This window comes from Chaetodon auriga, chromosome 20, assembly GCF_051107435.1.
Source record: "Chaetodon auriga isolate fChaAug3 chromosome 20, fChaAug3.hap1, whole genome shotgun sequence".
Taxonomy (NCBI): domain Eukaryota; kingdom Metazoa; phylum Chordata; class Actinopteri; order Chaetodontiformes; family Chaetodontidae; genus Chaetodon; species Chaetodon auriga.
Window position 1 is genome coordinate 16,120,214 of NC_135093.1, and position 21,145 is coordinate 16,141,358.

Sequence of the window (21,145 nt, forward strand, 5' to 3'; positions counted from 1 at the left end):
CACTGCAGGTGCACTCACTGTCAGTTTTACCCCCAAATAAAGTAGTTCAGATAACCTGACTATACGTTTGGCTTGTTTAAAACTTTAAAAAAAACGTCTGACTTTACAGCCAAGTTGACGCAGCCAAGTTCCCTCAAAGTTCCCCTGATGAGTGATGATGACAATTCATTATTTAAACTATGGTCAAATCTACAAAATTAGGATGCAAGATGCAGTGGAAGGGGTTTAGGTGCAGACCACGAACTGTAAAGGTCTCCCACCGAGGCCTGGAGTGCATGTCATGGCCCCCTCACTCTCCCCTCATTTCCTGTCACTCTACTGTCACTTATTCAATAACAGCATAAAAAAAACAATCAAAAATAATCTGAATTGTTATTTAAGTGTCTTTACCTCGTCATAGTTTCCAGGTTAAACAATTTAAGTGTTGTGGCAGGTGAAGAGTCTTTCTTTGTGCAACCAAGAAGGACTGACACAACTTTTTCAGACCTTCAGTGTGACTGGATTCCAAATTCCCTGCTGGCGACTCCATTTCACTGCAGGTTCACTGCAGGTCACTGGCACAGTGTAATTTCATACCAGATTCTGATTCAGGCTGGTTGTAGACATTGGCTGTAGAAGCAGTCACACTGCAAAATGTGGACCAAAATTCCAGATACTGTTTCTAATGATGCTCATCTGTGGCCTCCAAGGCTCTAAAATGTCTGTCTGCATATATGTCTCACAGTGTGATCTCGAGTGACATCTGAGGATTATTTTCTAAATGAATCAATTAATCTATGAAATGCCTGTCTGTCAAACTGACGAAGGTCCGAGGCCTGAGGATATTCAATTTGATGCCACATATGAGAAAGAAAAACAGCTGAAATCAGCAAATATTACAGCATTTTTCCTTGAAAAATTACCAAACAATGAACTGATCAATCAGGATAGCAGCCAATTCATTTCCCCTTCATTCTACTAGTCAACTGACTAACTATTTAAGCTGAGACAGCCCCGAATCGCACACAGGGGCTTAATAAACATTTCAGAAATGAAGTACATTTTCCCCAGAAGAGTACCACAAAAAAAGCATGAACCTAATGCTAAGAGACGTTGCAACATAGCAAAGCACTCCCCTTAGTGTATATCCCCGGAGCCATATCTGTTCATTAAACAAGCCTCCACCTCTGGGACAGCTGCATAGGCAGATGCTGATCTAAGCAACCAAACTCACCTGCTTCTTATCCTGCTGCTCCATGGCAACCACAACCACTCCACATGCTCTGCTCTTCAACCAGCCAGCGCCACTCGGCAGAGCCCTGTCAGTGCCACTCTGCAATGTCCCGAGCTGGACGGCGTGCGCCCGAGGCACCGGCTGGACCACTCTCAGCCCGCTGCCTGTGGAAGCTGCGAATCGAGTGGGTCAGACCCGGCCGGAGGTAGATGGAGACGGCGGGCAGGTGCAGCCTTGGTCCCCCACCTGGCAACACCTCCTTCCCCGCCTCCTCTGCCAGTGTGACAGGAGTCACACCCACACCTGCATGGACCAGCAGAGAGAAGCGGGGGACTGTGGGATATGGGGTTTTTGCTTGGAGGATTAATTGTTGCTCAGGCGCGACAGAGGGGTACTCTTCATCACATTCACGTAAAGCTCTGTGGAGGAATGACAAATTACATAAGTCAACTGACCTATATTGCAGTACAATGCAGGGCATGCTTAATTAACACACTGGTTGTTAAATATCCTTACATTTACCACATCAGTTCAAGCTGCTTCATTAAGGTTAGCCTAGTCATGCCGTATGGTGTCGGGGGCTACCGCGAGAGCACCCACATGTTAGCATAATAGCTCTATTGAAACGCAGAGCAAGGCCCTCAATCGACTGACACCAGGCTCGCCACTCGCTCTGACCACATAAGCAGCTTCCTCTTGCATGAAAAGCCCAGTGAACTCCCGAGTCAGCAGTCTCCATTGGCAAAGAGTTGACAGAGCTCAGCCAAACAGAGGAGAAAAGAGGCAGACAGACCGAACGGTGACCGGGTGCACTGACTACAAAGTAAGACTGTTCGAGTAAGATGAAGCACAAAAACAGTCTCACTGCAGGGTGTGAAGGTGTAACGCAGGCAAAGTCAAGCAGGGCTGAAATGAATCCTGAAGAAAAGCAGCTATATATATTCTTAAAGAAGGGCAGTATGGGGTGTGAATTTCAGCAATATCTATTTCAAATTGTGCAAAGCCCTCTCTAGATTTTACTCATAATATTAACCATGGGTCTGCAGTATTCAGGCGTCCCAGTAAGTCATGACAGTGAGCCAGTATGAGCAGCATCAGCACCCTCAACCTGAAGCAGCTAAATGGAATCTAGCCATCATTCATGTCAGAGTACACCTACACGTTTCCTCCTGTGACCTGCCTTCAGTGAAAGGGGCCAATCGTGGTGTGAAAAGTCAACTTCAGTGTCATGCACGCTGTTTGTCCGGTAATAGCTTCCAGTTTTGTGGCCTGTGTTAGCGACACAAGAGTCCTGCCAATACTTTCTGTTTGGGATGCTAATTGTCTTCCGTTTAGCTCTACCTGTAATAATCAATTTCCGATAATTGTGTGGTGACAAAGCAGATATTCCCAGACCTGATAACGATACTGCTACTACGTGGCCTCTTTTCAACTGTCACCTACTGAGTGGTACGTTCACGAACAGGTTTACTACTAGCCAAATACATTTAGCGAGCTAATCCTTGTCAGCCGAGCTAAAGGACTTTCAATGGATTTGTTTAGCTCTTTACGTTACAGGATATAAACAATAAGACTGACGTTGCTGAAATAATGTGCAGAAACTTCCGACAATCGCGTGTTTTTATGTAATACTTAGCTGACGTCAGACAGGTGATACAACATGTGTAAACGTCGTATCAAAGTAAAGCTGATAACGTCCATACGTTAAATAGCTAGCTTAATGCAAGATTAACCATAAATTTGATGAGGCTTTCACTGTCAACAAAAGTAATTAGCGTCAAATGTTTTTGAACCTTTTAACGTACAAATACTGCACGATGGCATCAGAAAAGATACTGCATTAGAATTAAAAAAAACACTTCAACTGCGCAGATTACTGCCCATTAAGTCACACTAAACCTACATTTTTATTTGGGTGAACGACTGGGTGAAATTACAGGAGAGGCTGAAGAGGTCGAAAATGACAGGTCCTGATGTCTGATGTAACGTCAAGGTTTTCAAATAGGTATGCTTCTCTAACTTGACAACATATCGCAAGTCATGTTTGTTACGAGTGGACTGTGAGAGCGGATACAACATCAGTGGGAACTAGTTTATGTTGTCTTCTCCATATGAGTGGCTTGCATCGCGGCTAATACGTCCCCTTCCCTTGATGTCAAAGGCAGATGCTGACAGCCGCTTCGACCTAACTCGACTTACACTGTTGCAATATTCGCTATAACAACACAAACCGTCGATTTTCAGTACTAATCTGCGAACTCACCTTTCATAATTTTCAGGTCGTTGTTGATATCCTTGTAAAATTACGATTTCTCCTCGAGAACAAACGTACTTCTGTGTATTTACTGTCCCCCAGCAGCCATGTTGGGGAGCGCCCTGTGTAGAAGATGGAATTGTGCGTTATGATTGGACGGCGCTTAGAGTGCTGTGTCTTCTGATTGGCTGAAATCAGAGTAGGCGAAGCTATATTTTCTAAGATTGTTTAAGGTTCAATCTTGATATAGGAAACATCTAACGTGCTGAGGAGTAACTACTAATTCACGACACTTAAAGTCATTGGAATATTGAATCATAAGAGCGATTACGACTATAACTTAATGATGTACTGATAAGAATATGATGGAAATAACAACACCACTACATTTTTTCTAAAGAAGCTGTGACTTACTATGAAAATGGCCCAACGTTTTCTGTGGTCTGTTGTTCATCAGCTTCTTCATATTGCAAGATTTCGCGAAGCTAACGTTTTACAGCATATTGAATACTGAACTGTCATGCACAAACGAAAATCCAGAAAACACGCGATGACAGTATGATGTTTGTGAAATCTCCGACAAATGAATGAAAGTTGTTACCCTATTTCCTGTTCCACATGTGCCTGTTTGTCCCATTTGACATGAATGCACCACCTCAAAGACAACCGAGTGGAAATACTCATTTTAGTTTATGGAAATTATTAATATTATAATATTATCATTTTAATTGCAGTGATGAACTGCGTTTATGAGGAAAACTGTTTGAAAAGAGCGTTTTGAATGTGATACACTGTAATGTTAAACTATCCAACAACTTAAAACGAAATTGACCTGCAGGGTTGGAGAGTAAGGGATTAGGTGTAATCAGGAATACGTAATCAGATCAGAACTATAATCAGACCAGATTCAATTGAAAAAATACGTAAATAGATTATAGTTACATTGTCAAGGATTACCTGATCACATTTTTATGACATCTTTAAAATCTAGCAATTAATTATCAAAGATTGCTCTTTTAGGTCTGCTTATTTGTGATTATACTGCTCAAATCTGCAGTCAGGAGACGCAGAGAGCATAAGTCAATGTATGCTAGACTAACAGAATTCAGTTTCAACCAGCTCCCTGCACGTGACAGCAAGTTAAAATTTATGCAAGTAAAACCTAAGTAAAACAACTGAAAGTAAAGTGTAACTTCAGAGTCTGTGTGTGTGACTGGGACTGCTGACAGAGAGTGTCAGCTTCTTTGTGGCACGACTGCAGACAGAGCTCACTGCAGACCAGGAAACCAGATCCAGTCCCCTGGATGGTGCACAGATCTCTGCTGCAACTGTAACGTCCTTGAGACTCACACTTTGATAACACTTTAATACCTACGCATACCGGACTTTTGTTCTTGGTCTGTTTTTCATTTCAAGGGAAACCCTGCCACAGTGCTACAGCATGCAATGATATTTTGACAAGAGCGATCTTCAGACTATGTGGCAACAGTTTGTATTTGTCCCTTTCCTGTTTCAGCATGACAATGCACAAAGCCATTACATAAAGAAATGATTTTCCCAGTTTGGTGTGGAAGACGTTGACTGTTCTGCAGTGAGCCCTGACCTAAGCCCCATCCAACTGAACTGTCACATCGACTGAGAGACTGATCACCCAACATCAGCGTAGGACCTGACTGATGCTTTTGGATCTGAATAGGAGCAGATCCCTAAAGCTAAATCCTGAGAATGGAAGAGGGGAAAGCAAATGAGGTAAGTTCCTCATGGACTTATTCTACTAAAAATGACAAAATGGACTTTTCTGCAGGAAATGGAAAATTTAAGATTTCCAAGGATGACCAGTATTCACAGCTGACTCATTTCTTAGGAATCCAAAGAGGTCGAGAACTGTCCAACAGAGTACCTGGAAAGAGGATAGTCTCTATGAATGATAGATTTTGGGTAGTAGTTGCATAAAAAAATATATGTTTTGGTTCCACTTTCTTATTAAGAACACTTTATAAAGGCTTTATAGGATGCAAATAATGGCTTTGTTAATGGTTAATACAGTATTTAAGCATTTTTGTAAAAGTGTGACAAAGAGTAAAGTGTTAAAATATTTGCTATACACCTTTAATAATCCACTTTGGGGTTTCCAGTTTGTGAAAAATCTCTGGTCGGTCTTTATCCTCATCCAGCATCACTTGACGTGGCTACAGGGGTGTACTGTAAATACTGCAAAATCCCTAATGAACATTTAGATTGTTGCAAGAATCCCATGTTAAGGACTCACTAACATTAACTTATTCTGTTGGTTTAGAAAAAGATGAGAAACCTGTGATCCTTTATTAATGACATGCTGATATTGATATTAATACAGTTTGATATAGCGATACGCAAAGACCCATTAGGAAATGACTTGTTAACATTTAACAATAATCTTATAGTATACTATAAGAAATTTGACAATAATTAGTTTTAACTTAGTGTTGCACCTGATTTGGACTGCGGTAGTCTTGACTGTATACACACGAACACACACAGGCAAACGCCCTCCTCTGACCTTCAGGCTACACCCCTGCAGTCACTTCTGCGTCAGTAGAAACTGAGGCCAGGCTGCTTGGTTGCCTCCACAGTGTAATTTCACTCGGTGGATAAATCAATAGCTGTCAGCCGTGGCTGGGCCTGCTGTCCAATTTTCCAAAGATGACTGTTCCTCAGAGGCCATCATCTTTTTCATAACACAGAGTAGGAGATAAGTTGGCTCTATTTTTCAGTAACAGTGATCTGCCAAAAATACTGGAGAGGAAGTTAATCATATTTCCAACAAGTCTGAATAGAGACCCTACTTTGAAGACACCGTTCATATATTGTATATGCATTAATAAACTGTACATCATGAATTAATCAGGTGGGGTCAGGTCATGGTGGGGCGGGTGAGGCGAGGTGGTCCAGAGATATCCCTCCCCAGCGGTGTTTTCTAGCGCCTCCTGGGGATTCCAAAGGCTTCGCAAAGCCAGATTAGATATATAATCATAACCTCCCACACGTTCTGGGTGAACCCTGGGGTCTCCGACCAGTTGGAGACATTCAAAGGAAAGCAAATTTGTTCACTAACTGGCCTACACACTGAAGTGAATTTAAACAGTGATGCAATTACTGTTCAAAAAGTGAAAGAACTGCATAGTCAGTGACTATGAATGAATGAAATGAACAAAATGATTCAGTTCAGCAAAGTGACCAGAACATACGTTTCTTCACACCCTCCCATATGAAATCAAGTGTCCATGTTCTGTGAACAATGACCACAGATCTGTGCGATCCACGTGAGGACTTCCCTAAACGGTCTACCGTCATCCACACTCACAATCTGCTCTGTTCTACAGTTGAACAGGGTTACCACCCCACCTCTACACCTGTGGATCAAAGGGTCTCTAACCTGCACGTGTTGTGTTTCTCCAGTTGCTCTGAACATCCAGACTTTTGGTAAGCAGATGGATCTGCAGGCTCCTGCAGCATGGTCAGCATGGGTTACTGTCACAGTAGTCATGGAGACTGGTCATAATGTGTCGGTATTTATGTTTTCTTATATGTTTAGAATAATGTGATATCACATACTAATGTAATATGTTGTATTAGTACTGCACAGTGACTCATTTGTTTAGTTACACAGTCGTTTTCCACTGCATGGGCTTATTATTGTGTAACCAGCTGGTTATTCCAAATGATAGTATCAAAAAAAAATTAATTGTATCTAATTAATTGTATCTAAATGCAGCGTCAGACATTGAACACCACTGCTCTGACACCTTGGACTGGTATGCATTCTCTTCTGTGACAGTGCCACAATGGCCTAAATGGGAGGCATGTGAATGTTTATTCTAGGTTTCTTCCCATTCCACAGAAAGTCTCTAATTAACTGATTAATCTGTTTAAAAAGTCTCTGGAGGAATGCCGACTGGCTGCTGCTGCCCATTTCAGGAGTCACGCTGTGCTCTGAACCACCACGGAGAACCATCTTTCTGGAAATAATGTTTAGTTGTGGAAGCCTTTTAGCAAAAAACAGGAAAAAAGAAACTCATGAGATTAAATAAATCAACATATTTCTTTAATGCTTGTAAATTTTTCACTTATGTTACATGATATCATTACAACATAAACTTACAATAATGATTAACAAACTCTCACCATTTCTTCATTTATGATTTCTTCATACAATAACCGGTGAATCACCCTAAACCCTGCGCCTGCATTCACTTACGTTCTATGATCAGACTAGTTCATCACTTCCTCTCAGATAACACTGGACAGAATATCAATATCGTGTGTGCATGCTCATACACAAAAGTCTGCTACAGAAGCCACTGATCAACAAAACCTTCAGTAATGTCTGTGCGTGTGTGCGTGTGTGTGTGTGTGTGTGTGTGTGTGTGTGTGTGTGTCTACAAGCAATTTCAAACGGAGCTGATGACTGACGGCTGGACAGAGCTTTCCATTATCATAGCAAGGCTGTGGCACAGCGCCTTGGCCTGAAAGGGACATTAAAAGATGAAATCAGATGTACAAATCTCAATTAAATTATTACAAATGGTCCATATTTGAAGTATATCAAAACACAGTTAATAGAAAAGCATTGAAGCTGTAAACCTCCCTTTTGTCTCAGCTGGGCTCGCACATTTGACAAAGGTGATAAAATGACCATAAAGCACTTATTACACAAAATAAGGACATATTTCATGTTATTTGACCCATATATTAACAAACATACACAGCTGAAGTCAGAGGTTCACATACACCTGTAAGACTGATATTCTCTATTGACTGTACATATTTGCAGTACTCCCAAATCCACGTCTATCACAATTCACCAACAACACAGCTGATAAAACAATGAACGTCAGGGTTAATTATGTACTTAACCAGGTACGCTATACAACAAGCCACAAAGTGCTGCTGTTCTTCAGTGTCAGCTTCTGTTGCCATGTTTCATAGACACATTAAGGAACACTAAAATAAATCAATGCCTTCTTCCTGTTTTAATGAATAGCACATAAACTCTGACATGAGACACTCTGTCAGTCATTCATTCATATTTCACACGATGGCTCATGCCATTATTTATTTCCAAAGGCACTTTTCCACTGCTTATCATAGCATTTTTCTGTTGTTGTTGTAAAATATCCAATTTAACTGACAACGTAATGGAGAAATTATGAGCAGGATCAATATTTGGATCATACCATGATGATAGTTTCTCTTGTGCCTCCACCACATTACCCCTTTCATGGTGACAGTTGCCAAAACCACAAAAATAAGACCCTGTTTGTAAAAAACTGTGGTTACCTGTTTGAGGTGAATGGTGATTGTTTGGGGATTGCTTGGATTGCCATAACGGAGCTCCACAGCTGGCTTTTTGCTTTGTTTCTTGGAATTGATGGTGGATATGGACTGCACATTTGCCAGTGGGATCATAAACACTCGCTCCTGCAGAGGAAACAGAAATCACCAGAAGGATGATTCTGGCTTTTTACTGACAGCTGCATGTTGGATATGAGTGTAACACACTTCTGTTATCCGCCAGGGACGCTGACCAGCTGCTGGAACGTTATTAGTGTTAGCAGAAACATTTGGGTGTCTAGTTTTCTATATGAGGCCTTAAATTTAGAAAATGTAAAACTTCTCCAGCTCATGACCCACTGACACTCTTAAAGATACGTTTCACCGGAAACACAAATGCCTTAAAATAACAAAGAATGGTTGTGTGAAAAAGATTCAACTTGATCATTATGAATGCGGCAAAAATGACAGACACCAATGCTGATTCTCAGAAAAGGAACTGGACCAAACCAGAGGGATAACTGGGATACAATTACTCTGACACAGGCAGTGAGAAAGTAATGAATCTACTGACGGTACCTGTGTCTTGGGGTGAAGGAACAGCACCCCCTCCTGGCTGATGCTGATCATGCATGGGGAAGGACAACCACGCTGGCTGACCTTCTGCGCCGAGAAAACGTTGGAGCCAAACAGAGGCAGGGTGGACATAAACTCTGAAAGACACAGGGGTCAGACAGTATGCAGCCGTTATCATCAGCTAGAGAGGAGGAGGGGAGGAGAGGAGGAGGGGAGGGGAGAGGAGGTACTACTCACCAACAAATTTTATTTTGGCATCTTGAGGGCTGAGGGATTGCATGGCAGCTATCTGGCCCTGACAGAAGGAGTGAATCTCCTCAACTTTACCGCTGAGGCCGTCCCGAGAGGGCAGGTACTCCTTTATCTCCGACCTTGCAGAGAAATACAATCACCAAGAGCCAACGTACACACACAAGTTTGGCCTATTAGTCAACATAGAAAAGGTGATGACAACAGGATAGATGGTAGAATAAAGCATAAAAACTACGATTTGTGATTTTAGAAGAAATTGTGCGCTGGAAGGAGTTCTTGGTGAGCAGCCAGGCGCAGCAACTGTGAGCATGTCTGTGGAGTGTTATCATCACAGTGAGGTTGCCAGGTTTGGTATCATTGTTCCTGATCAGCGACCACAATCTGTGCTCACTGACTGCACCCAGCAGCCCACGCTACAGCGTGAGATGCTTCACAGAAACACTGGACGGACAAAGAAACTGTTGATGTGCGAACAATGTCACTAATCCATTTTTTAAAGTGATGGACGCATCAAAGACGACGCTGTCTACAGGTTTGTTTGAGACTTCTAAGCCGTTAAGGCGGTTGCGTACTCTGTATCTCAGTGAAAAGCTTGTGTTGGATTTGTTTTCTTCTCTTGGTCAGTATTGTTTTATCGTGACTCACAGTGAGGGCTGGTGCACCAGTCCCTTAGCCAGATGCTGCAGGGCTGACAGCTCTGCGATCTGCTGGACTGACGAGGAACCACCTGCAGCAGGAGCCAGCATCAGCTCCCCTCTCAGGTAATCATTCAGGAGCTACACACAAACACGAAGCCCACATGGATAACAGCGTGAGTTAGAAATGTTACAGTTCAAATGCACTGCTACTGCTCCTGACGGCTGTGAACTGATGCTGTCACCTGCTGGTAGTGGAACTCTATGTAGAGGTCACTGTTGAAGGACAGAGGGTTTCTCCACATCACTCTTCTCACGGACAAGAAGATGGAGCCGTCATCCAACAGGAAGTCGTAGAGATACTCCTCAGCATGGAGGGGACGCACCGTCCCATCTGACAGAGGAGGAGCAGAGGAGGAAGGACACTCTGTCGCTTAACTGTTTCATCTGTTTAACCAGCATCTAACGAAAAAATGAATGTTTGAAATGTGCTTTCTATATCAGTAAGATTCGGTATCCGTGTGATTCACCTTTCTTTTGGTTGGCAAGGACAGCGAACTCTTTGATTTCTGTCACATCAGAGATGCCCAGTTCTTTACTAAACTCTGCTAGCACATCTGCTGCCACCTAGAGGAAGAGAAAAAAAATACATCCACAGAGATATCGACGATAACCAGAAAGGCTGCTGGTTTGTTCCGAGATACGATGGTATAAATAAGTCTTACACTGAAGTTCTGAATATTGAAGGGGAAATTCCCTCCTCCTGGCAGCTGGACAGCAATAGCTTGAGATGTTCTGCCAGCCTACAGAAAGCAAAGACTCAAAATCAGTTCAGTTGCAGATAATGATGGCATGTAACCACTGAAATACGCCTGAAAGACATGCTTTTATGTGTTGGAGTGTGTAGGTTATCTTGCCAGAATGGCCTTCGCCTCCACATTTGAGGGGATGTTACGGCGCCCGCCAAAAATGAGAGATCGCTTGAGGTTATCCTGACACACACCCGCCAGCTCTAAGGACACATGTTATGTTATGAAGAGAGCGTGCACTCAAAGAGCCATTAGCTTCATCTGAAATAGAGCTGGCATGTTTTCACAGTGTAATGATTGGTAAAGGCAGTGAGTGGATTATTTGGAACTGAAATCGATGTGTATGTATTGTCATGTGTTTCTACTACCATGGTATGGGTGGTTGTAGTCCTGAGAGATGTCTTCTAGGTGATGTGTGATGTAGGGCTGCAGAGTATTAGAGCAGGGGAAGAACCCGGCCACCAGGGTGAGCAGTTGCCAGCCGTAGGTACAGGTGGATCTGTGCAGACAACAATCAGATCATAATTACTGTGTACAAATCGGGAGACGTGCGGGAACCACTTAAGCTATACAGCATACTCAAATCCAGGTGGATGGATGTGTGACTTGCTTCTAACCTATTTAATTTGTTGATCAAATATCAGTCTTAACGAGTACACCAATATTTGGTTGATTTATTTTTTAAATGTATTTATTTCCTGATTGAAAATGCTGCCGAAACCTTCCATTAAATGACACACACTCACTTGGTTGGGTTGTTGGTGGTTTGCTTGATGGCCTGGCAGTAGATTTCATCCCTCAGCATCTCCTTTTCCTTCCCTAACTGAACAGAACAGATAAACTCCCTGAATCCCATCAAAGTCTACTGAAGTGCATCAAATTGAGAGATGCACAGAAACAGATACACAAAGCTGGATGTATGGCACAGAAGAGCACTCACCACTAAGATGTGGTTCAAGCAGTCTGATTGGGTGGTGTTCCTCTTCAGTGGCATGTCACCCATGAACTGCATGAGGTCTGGAGGGACACATAAATAGGAGGATGACAGAGGAACAGAGCGGTCTCAGTGTGTATGAGTACGGTTTCTGTAGATGCACTCACTCATGAAGCACTTGACAGATAAATCATTAATTTCAGGTTCACTGTAGAGAATGAGGGACTCCTGGATGGGGACCTGGATGGAAAAAAAACACAATGCAGTCAGTTAAGTTTTATTTATTTAGGAAGTCTCACTGACATCAAGACCTCTTTTACAAGATGGACATGAGAACAAATTAGCTGCTACACAAGACAGTTCAGTCATCTGGTGTCATGGTTGTTCACTTTGATCTCAGCTAATGATGTTAAACATCTCTGCAACTTAGACAGCATGGCCTATCACAGGTATTCTGACGAATGGAATGGCACTGTGATGAATAGCATCCACTGGTTTAACAGCATGAGCATAGAGGATATCTCCATAATCTAGTGTAGATAACATAAAGGCCTGTATAATGTTTTTTTTTCTGTTTTGAAAGCAGAAATAACCTCTGTTCCAGAATAAGAACCCATTTAGAACTTACAGTTTGTAGTCGACTGAAAGTACGTGTATAAAAACTGCAGTATGAGCAGTTATAAACCATGTGATGTGTCAGAGATTGTCCTGTCTCACCTTTGTGTACTGAACAGCTGCCAAAATATTCCTTTCATTTTCTGGCAGACCTGAACTCGCCACTCTTTAACAAACAAACAATGGGAGCACAAAATTAGCCATGACATGTTATATGACCCCAAACCACCTGAGCATAATTAGCACCAAACATTCATCATTATTCCTCTATCATACCTAAAGTACTTCATGGCAAACTCAACCATGGCAGATTGGATGTCCAACTCCTGGACCGAGCCCTGGCGTGAGCTCTGGAGTGATCTCGGTATCAAGGCCTCTCTGCTGGACTGTTCTGAACTAGAGCTGTCCGTGCGTTTGCTGATGGGACCTGGAGATGGCTCCTTTGGTAAGGTGGCAGGCTTAGTGGCCTTCATGCTTTTCCTCCTCTCATCTCTTCGATCAAGGTTGAGGCAGTGGTAGTCCGGAGCCGCGGATGGCTGGGTGAGGTCATCCGGGAAAAGACCAGAGCGCCCTCCCACAGTGCCAAAAAGCCATCCTGGTGGAACACACACAACAATGTCATTTGATGGGAAAGAGATTTTGATATGTGTTAAACAATAAATATAATAAAGCTATAAGATACTATCACAAATACATCTATCATCCTAATAATGACCTCACCTGTCTGGACTCCTTCCATTGGCAGCAGTTTGATGATGTCACCCTTGTTGAAGCTGAGCAGACTTTTGTCATCTGTCACGAAACTCTTCAGAGCAACCACATGGCCTGAGCCCTAGTGAGCAGGGAGAAAGATGTGTGGATGATATATGGACTGAAACTGAAGGGGCCCTGACACAAGTATTGGGTCACATGAGCTAAAAGATGGAGAGGAGAATGATGGTGATGAACGAATGAAGAAGTACCCTGATGAGCTCCTGTTGGAAGAGTTGGATCATAGCAACGATCTGAGGAGCCTTGGACGACTGCATGACCAACTTCTCATTCTTCACCTCCACTTCCACTTTCTCTGCACCCTGGAGGTCAACTGACAGCAACTCTGCAAAGCTACATTCATGCAGAGCTGAGTTAGCTATCTGTGCAGGAAATATGAGATCACAACTTATTCTAAAATGCTAACAGAAAATAAGGCTGTACTAGGAACCGTTAGGATGAAGCATGACAGTTCGAGAAATGTGTTTAAAGCTTCAGTTCTGCGACTCTATGGACCTTATTGGTTTGGCTCACTGTCAACAGTGATGACATCAAAATCATCCACATACATCCTCTCCAGCGGGCAGTGAAAAAACCTGTACGCTACCTGCTCAGCACCAAGCAGCAGACGGACACAGTTAGCAACTAGCTGGTAAACATAATGGAGCATTTAGCAGCTAAAAAGCCAAATAATGTACATAGGCCGCATGTTTACCTGTAGCTCCTGAGCAGGTGGAGGTGTTTGGGGTTGATGCCTGATGCTCTGACCACCTTCAGGAGACGAATGCCACGATGAGACACACCAAGAACCTGAGCGTCCCCGCTGTCCGACTGTAACACATCCACACATAGAGGAGATGCATTTTAATGTTCCGAACTGGTCTGACAACAAATAATGACATTAAGTCAATCCCAGAAATGCCAGTCTGTATAGCCCTTTAAATATTACATCTATTACAATAAACATTTTTTTACCTTGTCACTGAATAATTCTGCTTAATTCTGCTCTTGCTAATTAATTTTTCTATCTATGTAAAGCACTTTGAATTGCCTCTGTCTTTGTGCTATATAAATAAAGCTGCCTTGCCAAGAAATGTCATAAAACAATGGACAATGAGTTGTTTTACACTTACAAATCCCACATTATCTCCTACTTTACCATGACTTTTTGTCCTGCTCACCTTCACAGGGAACAGGCGAGAGAAGTAGTTTTCCCAGTTGTCTCGAGCAGCGATGACAATCCTCTTCTTCATGGTGCCATTCTGGATGGTGTTTATATTCGTTCCCACATTGAAATTTGCTATGGAGGGCAAATGGTTAAAATGGGATAATGGAGAGAATAAATTAAGCCATTTCAATCAGCACTGTAACAACTGTAGCATCCAGTTTTATGATGATCCATCTAAATGCTCACCCAGCAGGTCCTTCATCTTCCTCCTCTCCTCTCGGCTGATCTTCTCACAGCTGTCAGAGTAGGTGTCCCTCATTATCTAAAACACATCACACAATGTTTGACAATATTTGTTGTCTACTGCCTCTGAAGTGCAATGGAGCTAATGCGAATGGGCGGGTACCATCGATAAAGTTAATAGGATCGCTCAATAAACTGCAGTATATCAGGTTCAGCATGATGGCACCTGTAAATAGACTAACCTGCTCACAGAGCAGATTGAGGATGTAAGGCCGGTCAAATATCTCCCTGGGGTAAAACACCTGCACATAAATAAATGGTACTTGAGGTTAGTGAGACTGAACCACAACAGCAAAGTTTTAGGTCATGATTCCAAAACAATGACTTAAAGACACCACAACACTACGGAGTGTTGAGGTCACTGGTCACCTGATAAATGTGTGGTGTGTGTGTGTGTCTGTATCTTACTTCTTTTCGCAGGAACAGCTTTCCCACCATCTTGATCCAAGAGAAATAAACACCAGCAGTGAATCGATAGAACTGGGAGCGAATGTTCTCCTCATCTGGCATCATGTCTACAGTTAATGAAAAGCAGATGAAGGTCACTGACTGACATGAACTTCCTCACATTGGATAAACACTGGGTGGAATGCTTAGCATGCTTAGCAGTATTTGTCAACTCATGGTAGCATTGGGAGGAATGATGCAAGCGGCACCCACTGAGAGACGGGGCAGCCATGAGTGGTGGGTCAGGGATGTCCTGAAGGATGGGTGCTGGGGGTGCTGGGGGTGGAGGAGGTGGCGGGGTGTCTGGTGGAGGAGGCAGAGGGTTCCTGGGGAGCTGCGAGCCGAACAGATTCTCCAGGGTGCTCTGTCTATGCTTCATGCTGTTGGAGATGACGCGGCCACCCTCGGTGGGAGGGGGAGAGGACTGTGGGGGTGGGTTGCTTAAAGGTGGCGGAGGAGGCACACTCTGGTTCTGCAAGCAGGAAGACTTGGAAAATGTGAAGATGTAGCACACAGCATATTCCAAACAGAGATACTCAATGTGAGACAGACTAACAAACCTGACAGTAGCACTTTTCTCTTCTCAAGAGATTTGATTTGCTTTTTATTTGTAGTTACAGTGAGACAATCCTGACCTTCTCTGGTGGCAGTGGTCCATTGTTTCTGAGTTTGGCCAGAGCTTCCTCTTTGGGGTCTCTTATCTTTATAAAATGCCGTCCAGGAGGTCTGCGAATAGGAAAAAACACGTTCTTTAACCACAGAATCATGCTGACTGTCATTCAAACTTCTTGTGAGAGAGGAAAGGTGATCCAGCAGATCAGATATTAGATCAGATGAAATTTTGGGGACGTGTGGAGCCCTCACAGGGGGCAGCATTGACTGACCTGACAGGCTCAAAGGGTTTGGGTTCTGGTGGGGGTCGGCTGTTGAACATCTTGATGATTTCCCGGATGTTGGAGGTAGGTTCAGGCTGAGACTTGAGGGGAGTTGGGATAGGTGGTGCTGCTGGGGGATCTGCTTCTGCAGCAGGACTTTCCTCTGTGGGAGATGAGAGACAGAAACTATATCCCAATATTTCTAGATTCCACAACATATTATCGAGTCCCTTGAACCTCTTTCATGTTCTTACCTTCAGGCTTAGGTGCTACGGGAGGGGGTGGTGGTGGGGGAGGAGGTTGCTGCTGTCTGGGTGGGCTGGGGGTCACTGGCCGTTGCTTTGGGGTTTTGGATTTACCTAGAGGACAGAAGAGGAGAGAGATAGTGAGGAATGAGGAAATCCATGATGTACATTGGAAAATGATTGTAAACATGATGATTTAAAGTGCACCATATATCAATTTAGCACCACTGAGCCTTTACAATGTTGATTTTAAGACATACAAACATTCACCTCCCAATATTTCTAGATTCCACGACATATTATCGAGCCCCTTGAACCTCTTTCATGTTCTTACCCTCAGGCTTAGGTGCTACAGGAGGGGGTGGTGGTGGGGAGTGTCGCTGCTGTCTGGGTGGGCTGGGGGTGACTGGCCGATGCTTTGGGGTTTTGGATTTACCTGGAGGACAGCAGAGGAGATAGATTGTGAGGAATGAGGAAATCCATGACATACATTGGAAAACTATTGTAAACATCTTAAGACAGAAAGACATTCTCCTGAGAAGACTTCTCCTGCATTTACATCTTATATTAAGTTGAATATAGGGTACATAATGGAAAGTCCCCTAGATTACTATACAACTCACTATATGTGTTTAAAATTAAAGCAGTGTGAGGTCACAAATTGTCTCCAGAATGTTCATGTTCGTCAATTGTCTTAAAAGTCAAAGTTGTGAGGAAGGGATTGTGAGAAGCAGTTTGAGAGTTTGGAAGATAGTTTGGCCACAAGCGGAGGCTACCATTATTACTGATGATTGCCTGTCAGCTCCACTCACCAATCCTCTGGAAGCGCTCCCTCTTATCTCTGAAAGACAGCAGTTCACCTGGATCTGTTTCATCCGCTTCACTTTCTGGCTGAAGAGAAAATGGACACGGACACACAACATGTCAACACAAATGAGGAGGAAGCAGACCCAGTGAGATCAGTGTGAGATCAGTGCTTCATGTGTAGGGAATTAAAGGTATGGAAGCAGTATTCTATGTTTTCTTATACTATAAACAGCTACTATCCTACTAACATATTAACAAGCGTTGCACGTACGTATCCATATATCTTATTACTGTGTGCTATGAGCTCCATTGTCGTCCTAAAACTGTCAAAAACATATGAATGAGCCACACTGTTGACCCGAGTGTCATTGTGTGTGTAATCATTGCAGTGGATGGGGGGTCAATGTATGAAGCTGAAAGAAAATTGAATTGTTCCCCTCAATATTCAGAGTTTGACTCCATAATGCACTGGAGGTGCATCATGCACAGAAAACCTCCTGCATCTTGTTTGAGTGAACAGCAACAGTGAACACAGAAACAATGAGCACAGTGCCAAAGCTTTAGGTCCATCCTGTAGGTCCTGCAGACTGTTGCTGCTTCAGTCCCTGGAAGTTTTGTGCCTAATCCTGCATATTTCTGGTCCTCAGAGCTTGTATGAGAATATAATGTGGGCTAACACATTTTGGTCTTTTCTTTTGGTCTTTTCATTGGATTCTTTTGACACATTTTCTGTTTTTTTTGTTTGTTTGTTTGTTTGTTTTTGTCAAGAAAATATGGAACATCATCAGCATACAACTTGAGCACTAAATGGAAAGGTATTGACCTGAATGTAAACAGGGACAGTTTGCAGAGATGTGTGGAAGACTGCAGTGAAAAAAGATGCGTAAAAAAGCAGCAATGGAGTACACTATGAAAATATATACTATATACAGACATACCGGTGGCTCAGGCTTCCTGTGGCTGGAGGTGTGTTTACGCGCAGGTGCTCTGTGTCTGGCACGTGGGGGCGAGACAGATCGAGGGGATGGTGAGCGCGAGCGTTCCCTGGGCCGTTGCTCGCTCCGGTGTCGCCTAGGCCTCTCCTCCTCGTGCTTTTTCTCCTTCTCTTGCTTCTTCTGTTGCTCCTGTGTCTGCTGCTGGGACATATTCATGGCCTGCATGGTCATCTGCTGGGCCTAAATACAGAGAAAGTACAGAAAAATAGAGCAAAGAGTTGGAGGCGAGGTAAGGGAGTTAGCAGTCAGTGATCAGGGGGAAGGCCTGAAATAAGCACCCTCTGCCCCCAATCCACTAACCACCACATATTTTTGCCCTAACCCTAACCCATTACCACAGAATATTATAGGAATACTACAGTGTGTCTCTATGATCCTCTCCCTCTTGCACGACTACATGTTTCTACTTGTCACTTTGATTGTGACTTTCATCAGCACCTTTGACAGCACCATGAATTCATCAATAAACAGCACAGTTAGGCTACTGATATGTCAGAGTCGTGGTCAGGGTCACAAATTCTAACTTGCACAAACCTCAGTCAGATAATATATCAATGAGTCAGGCAGACCGGACTAACATATTCAACTAAACAATCCTTCTGCCCCTGCACTAGAGGATGGAGAGGGGAGACGGTCGGTTAACAAGGTGGATGCATTTTGATCATTTTGTTAACAAGGGGGATGGCATCTCCCTCATCACCCCTCAAATCACCAACTGGGAGTTAGGGAAGGTAGACATGGGCAATTGACAATCATACTATATGAACAGTATGGTAAGTGTGCTTGTCCTCACCATGAGAGCAGCCTGCTGGTGCATGAGGGCCTGCTGTGTTGCTGCCATCTGCATGGGGTCAGCGACAGATGGGACAGGCATGGGAACCTGAGGCATCATCATGGCTGTGTAGGAATGAATATTATATACTGTTTTCAGACAGTGTTTTTCAGATAGCAATCAGCTTTGTTTAAATCCATAACAAAGGACCTCTGCCTTCTTTGCATGCACAGTATTTCTTGCCAGAGTCACTCCCTGTCACTTTTTACAACTGACAGTGGTGTTTGGATGAACACAGAAATGTGCCGTTGATTATTTCGTTTTAATAGTCCAGTGATTTTAATAAACGTTTAATAACCTGGAATTTTTTGTCTTTAATCTACATAGTGTTACATAAGCTCTACGTCAAATTTTGAGTTGTCTCTGCATTTCCTGAATTAACTGGATGAAAGATTCATGTCGAGGGATTCCCTGGCATGGCTGGCATTACTTGGCATGGCTGGCATGGCTGGCATTGCTTGCATGGCTGGCATGGCTGGTATGGCTTGCATGGCTGGCATGGCTGGCATGGCTTGCATGGCTGGCATGGCTGGTATGGCTGGCATCATGGGAGTTGCACCATAGTTGGGCACTGACAGGTTAACCGGCAGAATAAACATAAAGATTAGAAAACTGAAAACTTTTTCTGCCACTTACTTGAAATGACAAGGATTCAAGGCTTGAGAAAATGTCTTCAAGAACACAGAACATTGATTGTTGGCAATACAAAGGAACCTTCTCACTTACCCATAGAATAGGTTGGCATTGTCATAGGTATACCTAAAAAAAATGATCAGAGACTGAAACATTTCATCCTGCAGTGAGACTATAGAAGTTAAAATGCTCTCTGACAAAAAGAAATTTTTCTATGTAACATTTACACTTAGCCTTATTGCACTTTACATTTGTATATACGATATTCTATACTATTGTCTTCTATTGCCTTTTACTGGCTGCTGCTTTTAATTTTCCTTTAACTGTATTTTATTTTTATTTTTCTATTCTCTTCTAATCTCTTTCTTTCTTTCTTTCTTTCTTTCTTTCTTTCTTTGAAATGTATGATTTTAATGTACTTTTATGCTTCTGTAAAGCACTTTGAATTGCCTGGTGTATGAATTGTGCTATACAAATAAATTTGCTTTGCCCTGCCCTATTTGGCACAGACATAAAACTGAACAGCCTTTTCATGCACATAAATTATTTTTGTAAAGAAATTATTATCACACAACTGAAGAGAGATTATTACTGCATGAAAAATACATGCAAATAAAATAATCACAGAATAAGTTTTTTTTTTCTCTAATTATTCTTTGTGTGATAATGATTTCTCAACATAATTTGTGCTTAGAAAAAATATCTTCTCTGCTCAATATAAATTTATATAAAATAAATTTCCCACTGTCATATACAACCACATAGGATACTAAGTGATTATGAGCCACATGGTGGTGTGGACAGTATTGTGGAGATGGAACAGGAGATCCAGTTTTCTTACCAGTTCCATACATGGGCTGCATGGGTGCAATCCCTCCTCCTCCTTTCATCCTGCGGTTTAGCATGGAAACTCTTTCCATGTCCTATGCACACATACACACACACACACACACACACACACACATACACACAGGTGGAGTACGGTTACTGGAATAACAGCAGGAAACATGACCCAGTGACTTCACACTCTAAGTAATAAGATACAACCAGAGGTACAAAACCCATCAGAGACCAATGAGCATGCTTAATAGACCCTATGGTATAAAACATGAGGGATTTTACATTAATCACAGTTACTGGTGAAATAATCAAATAAATTTGTTGGCATCACTGACTGGAGGTCCTTGGTCCAGCACAGAGTCAAACACGTCATCAACATAGGCATCCATCTGTTGACCACGGCCTGCAAACAGGTGGAGAAGAGACATTAGAACAACGTGAGGATGTGGCTGGTCATGGTCGGAAATATTCACTGGTGGAACCCTCTCCATCACGGCCACTACCCCCACGTGCATACAGACAAAGCTAACAATTAGCTACTAAACAGAGTTGAGTATCTAGCAACCAGATATTTTTACCAGGGGGTCGGTGAATGCTAAATGTTTCTCTGTGTTTGTAGGATGTATAAATTGATTGTCATATTAACTTT

At 42.8% G+C, this 21,145-nt stretch overlaps 2 protein-coding genes across 3 annotated transcripts in view; both read right to left on the bottom strand.

Annotated features, from left to right (window-relative positions):
* The window catches only part of tmem94 (transmembrane protein 94), a 28,897-nt gene extending 25,307 nt beyond the window's left edge, over nucleotides 1-3,590 (bottom strand). For both annotated transcript variants that reach the window (XM_076759583.1, XM_076759581.1), the window contains exons 1-2: nucleotides 3,477-3,590; nucleotides 1,214-1,632 (exon numbers count right to left, since the gene is read on the bottom strand). In XM_076759583.1, the coding sequence (XP_076615698.1) occupies nucleotides 1,214-1,237 (24 nt within the window). In that variant the 5' untranslated portion in view covers nucleotides 1,238-1,632; nucleotides 3,477-3,590. The remainder of the gene's footprint in view (nucleotides 1-1,213; nucleotides 1,633-3,476) is intronic.
* Nucleotides 3,591-7,536: 3,946 nt separating this feature from the next.
* Nucleotides 7,537-21,145, bottom strand: part of myo15b (myosin XVB) — a 35,774-nt gene continuing 22,165 nt past the window's right edge. Inside the window, exons 34-67 of the mRNA XM_076760481.1 lie at nucleotides 20,832-20,899; nucleotides 20,498-20,579; nucleotides 19,750-19,782; nucleotides 19,454-19,594; nucleotides 18,985-19,088; nucleotides 18,135-18,371; nucleotides 17,202-17,280; nucleotides 16,724-16,825; nucleotides 16,399-16,503; nucleotides 16,154-16,307; nucleotides 15,905-15,995; nucleotides 15,483-15,741; nucleotides 15,231-15,337; nucleotides 15,005-15,064; nucleotides 14,766-14,841; nucleotides 14,533-14,651; nucleotides 14,067-14,182; nucleotides 13,564-13,705; nucleotides 13,322-13,433; nucleotides 12,878-13,196; nucleotides 12,704-12,767; nucleotides 12,154-12,226; nucleotides 11,993-12,069; nucleotides 11,799-11,875; nucleotides 11,421-11,551; nucleotides 11,161-11,255; nucleotides 10,969-11,046; nucleotides 10,774-10,870; nucleotides 10,489-10,637; nucleotides 10,254-10,384; nucleotides 9,594-9,727; nucleotides 9,360-9,493; nucleotides 8,787-8,927; nucleotides 7,537-7,972 (exon numbers count right to left, since the gene is read on the bottom strand). Of these exons, the coding sequence (XP_076616596.1) occupies nucleotides 7,898-7,972; nucleotides 8,787-8,927; nucleotides 9,360-9,493; nucleotides 9,594-9,727; nucleotides 10,254-10,384; nucleotides 10,489-10,637; nucleotides 10,774-10,870; nucleotides 10,969-11,046; nucleotides 11,161-11,255; nucleotides 11,421-11,551; nucleotides 11,799-11,875; nucleotides 11,993-12,069; nucleotides 12,154-12,226; nucleotides 12,704-12,767; nucleotides 12,878-13,196; nucleotides 13,322-13,433; nucleotides 13,564-13,705; nucleotides 14,067-14,182; nucleotides 14,533-14,651; nucleotides 14,766-14,841; nucleotides 15,005-15,064; nucleotides 15,231-15,337; nucleotides 15,483-15,741; nucleotides 15,905-15,995; nucleotides 16,154-16,307; nucleotides 16,399-16,503; nucleotides 16,724-16,825; nucleotides 17,202-17,280; nucleotides 18,135-18,371; nucleotides 18,985-19,088; nucleotides 19,454-19,594; nucleotides 19,750-19,782; nucleotides 20,498-20,579; nucleotides 20,832-20,899 (3,962 nt within the window). The 3' untranslated portion in view covers nucleotides 7,537-7,897. The remainder of the gene's footprint in view (nucleotides 7,973-8,786; nucleotides 8,928-9,359; nucleotides 9,494-9,593; nucleotides 9,728-10,253; nucleotides 10,385-10,488; nucleotides 10,638-10,773; nucleotides 10,871-10,968; nucleotides 11,047-11,160; nucleotides 11,256-11,420; nucleotides 11,552-11,798; nucleotides 11,876-11,992; nucleotides 12,070-12,153; nucleotides 12,227-12,703; nucleotides 12,768-12,877; nucleotides 13,197-13,321; nucleotides 13,434-13,563; nucleotides 13,706-14,066; nucleotides 14,183-14,532; nucleotides 14,652-14,765; nucleotides 14,842-15,004; nucleotides 15,065-15,230; nucleotides 15,338-15,482; nucleotides 15,742-15,904; nucleotides 15,996-16,153; nucleotides 16,308-16,398; nucleotides 16,504-16,723; nucleotides 16,826-17,201; nucleotides 17,281-18,134; nucleotides 18,372-18,984; nucleotides 19,089-19,453; nucleotides 19,595-19,749; nucleotides 19,783-20,497; nucleotides 20,580-20,831; nucleotides 20,900-21,145) is intronic.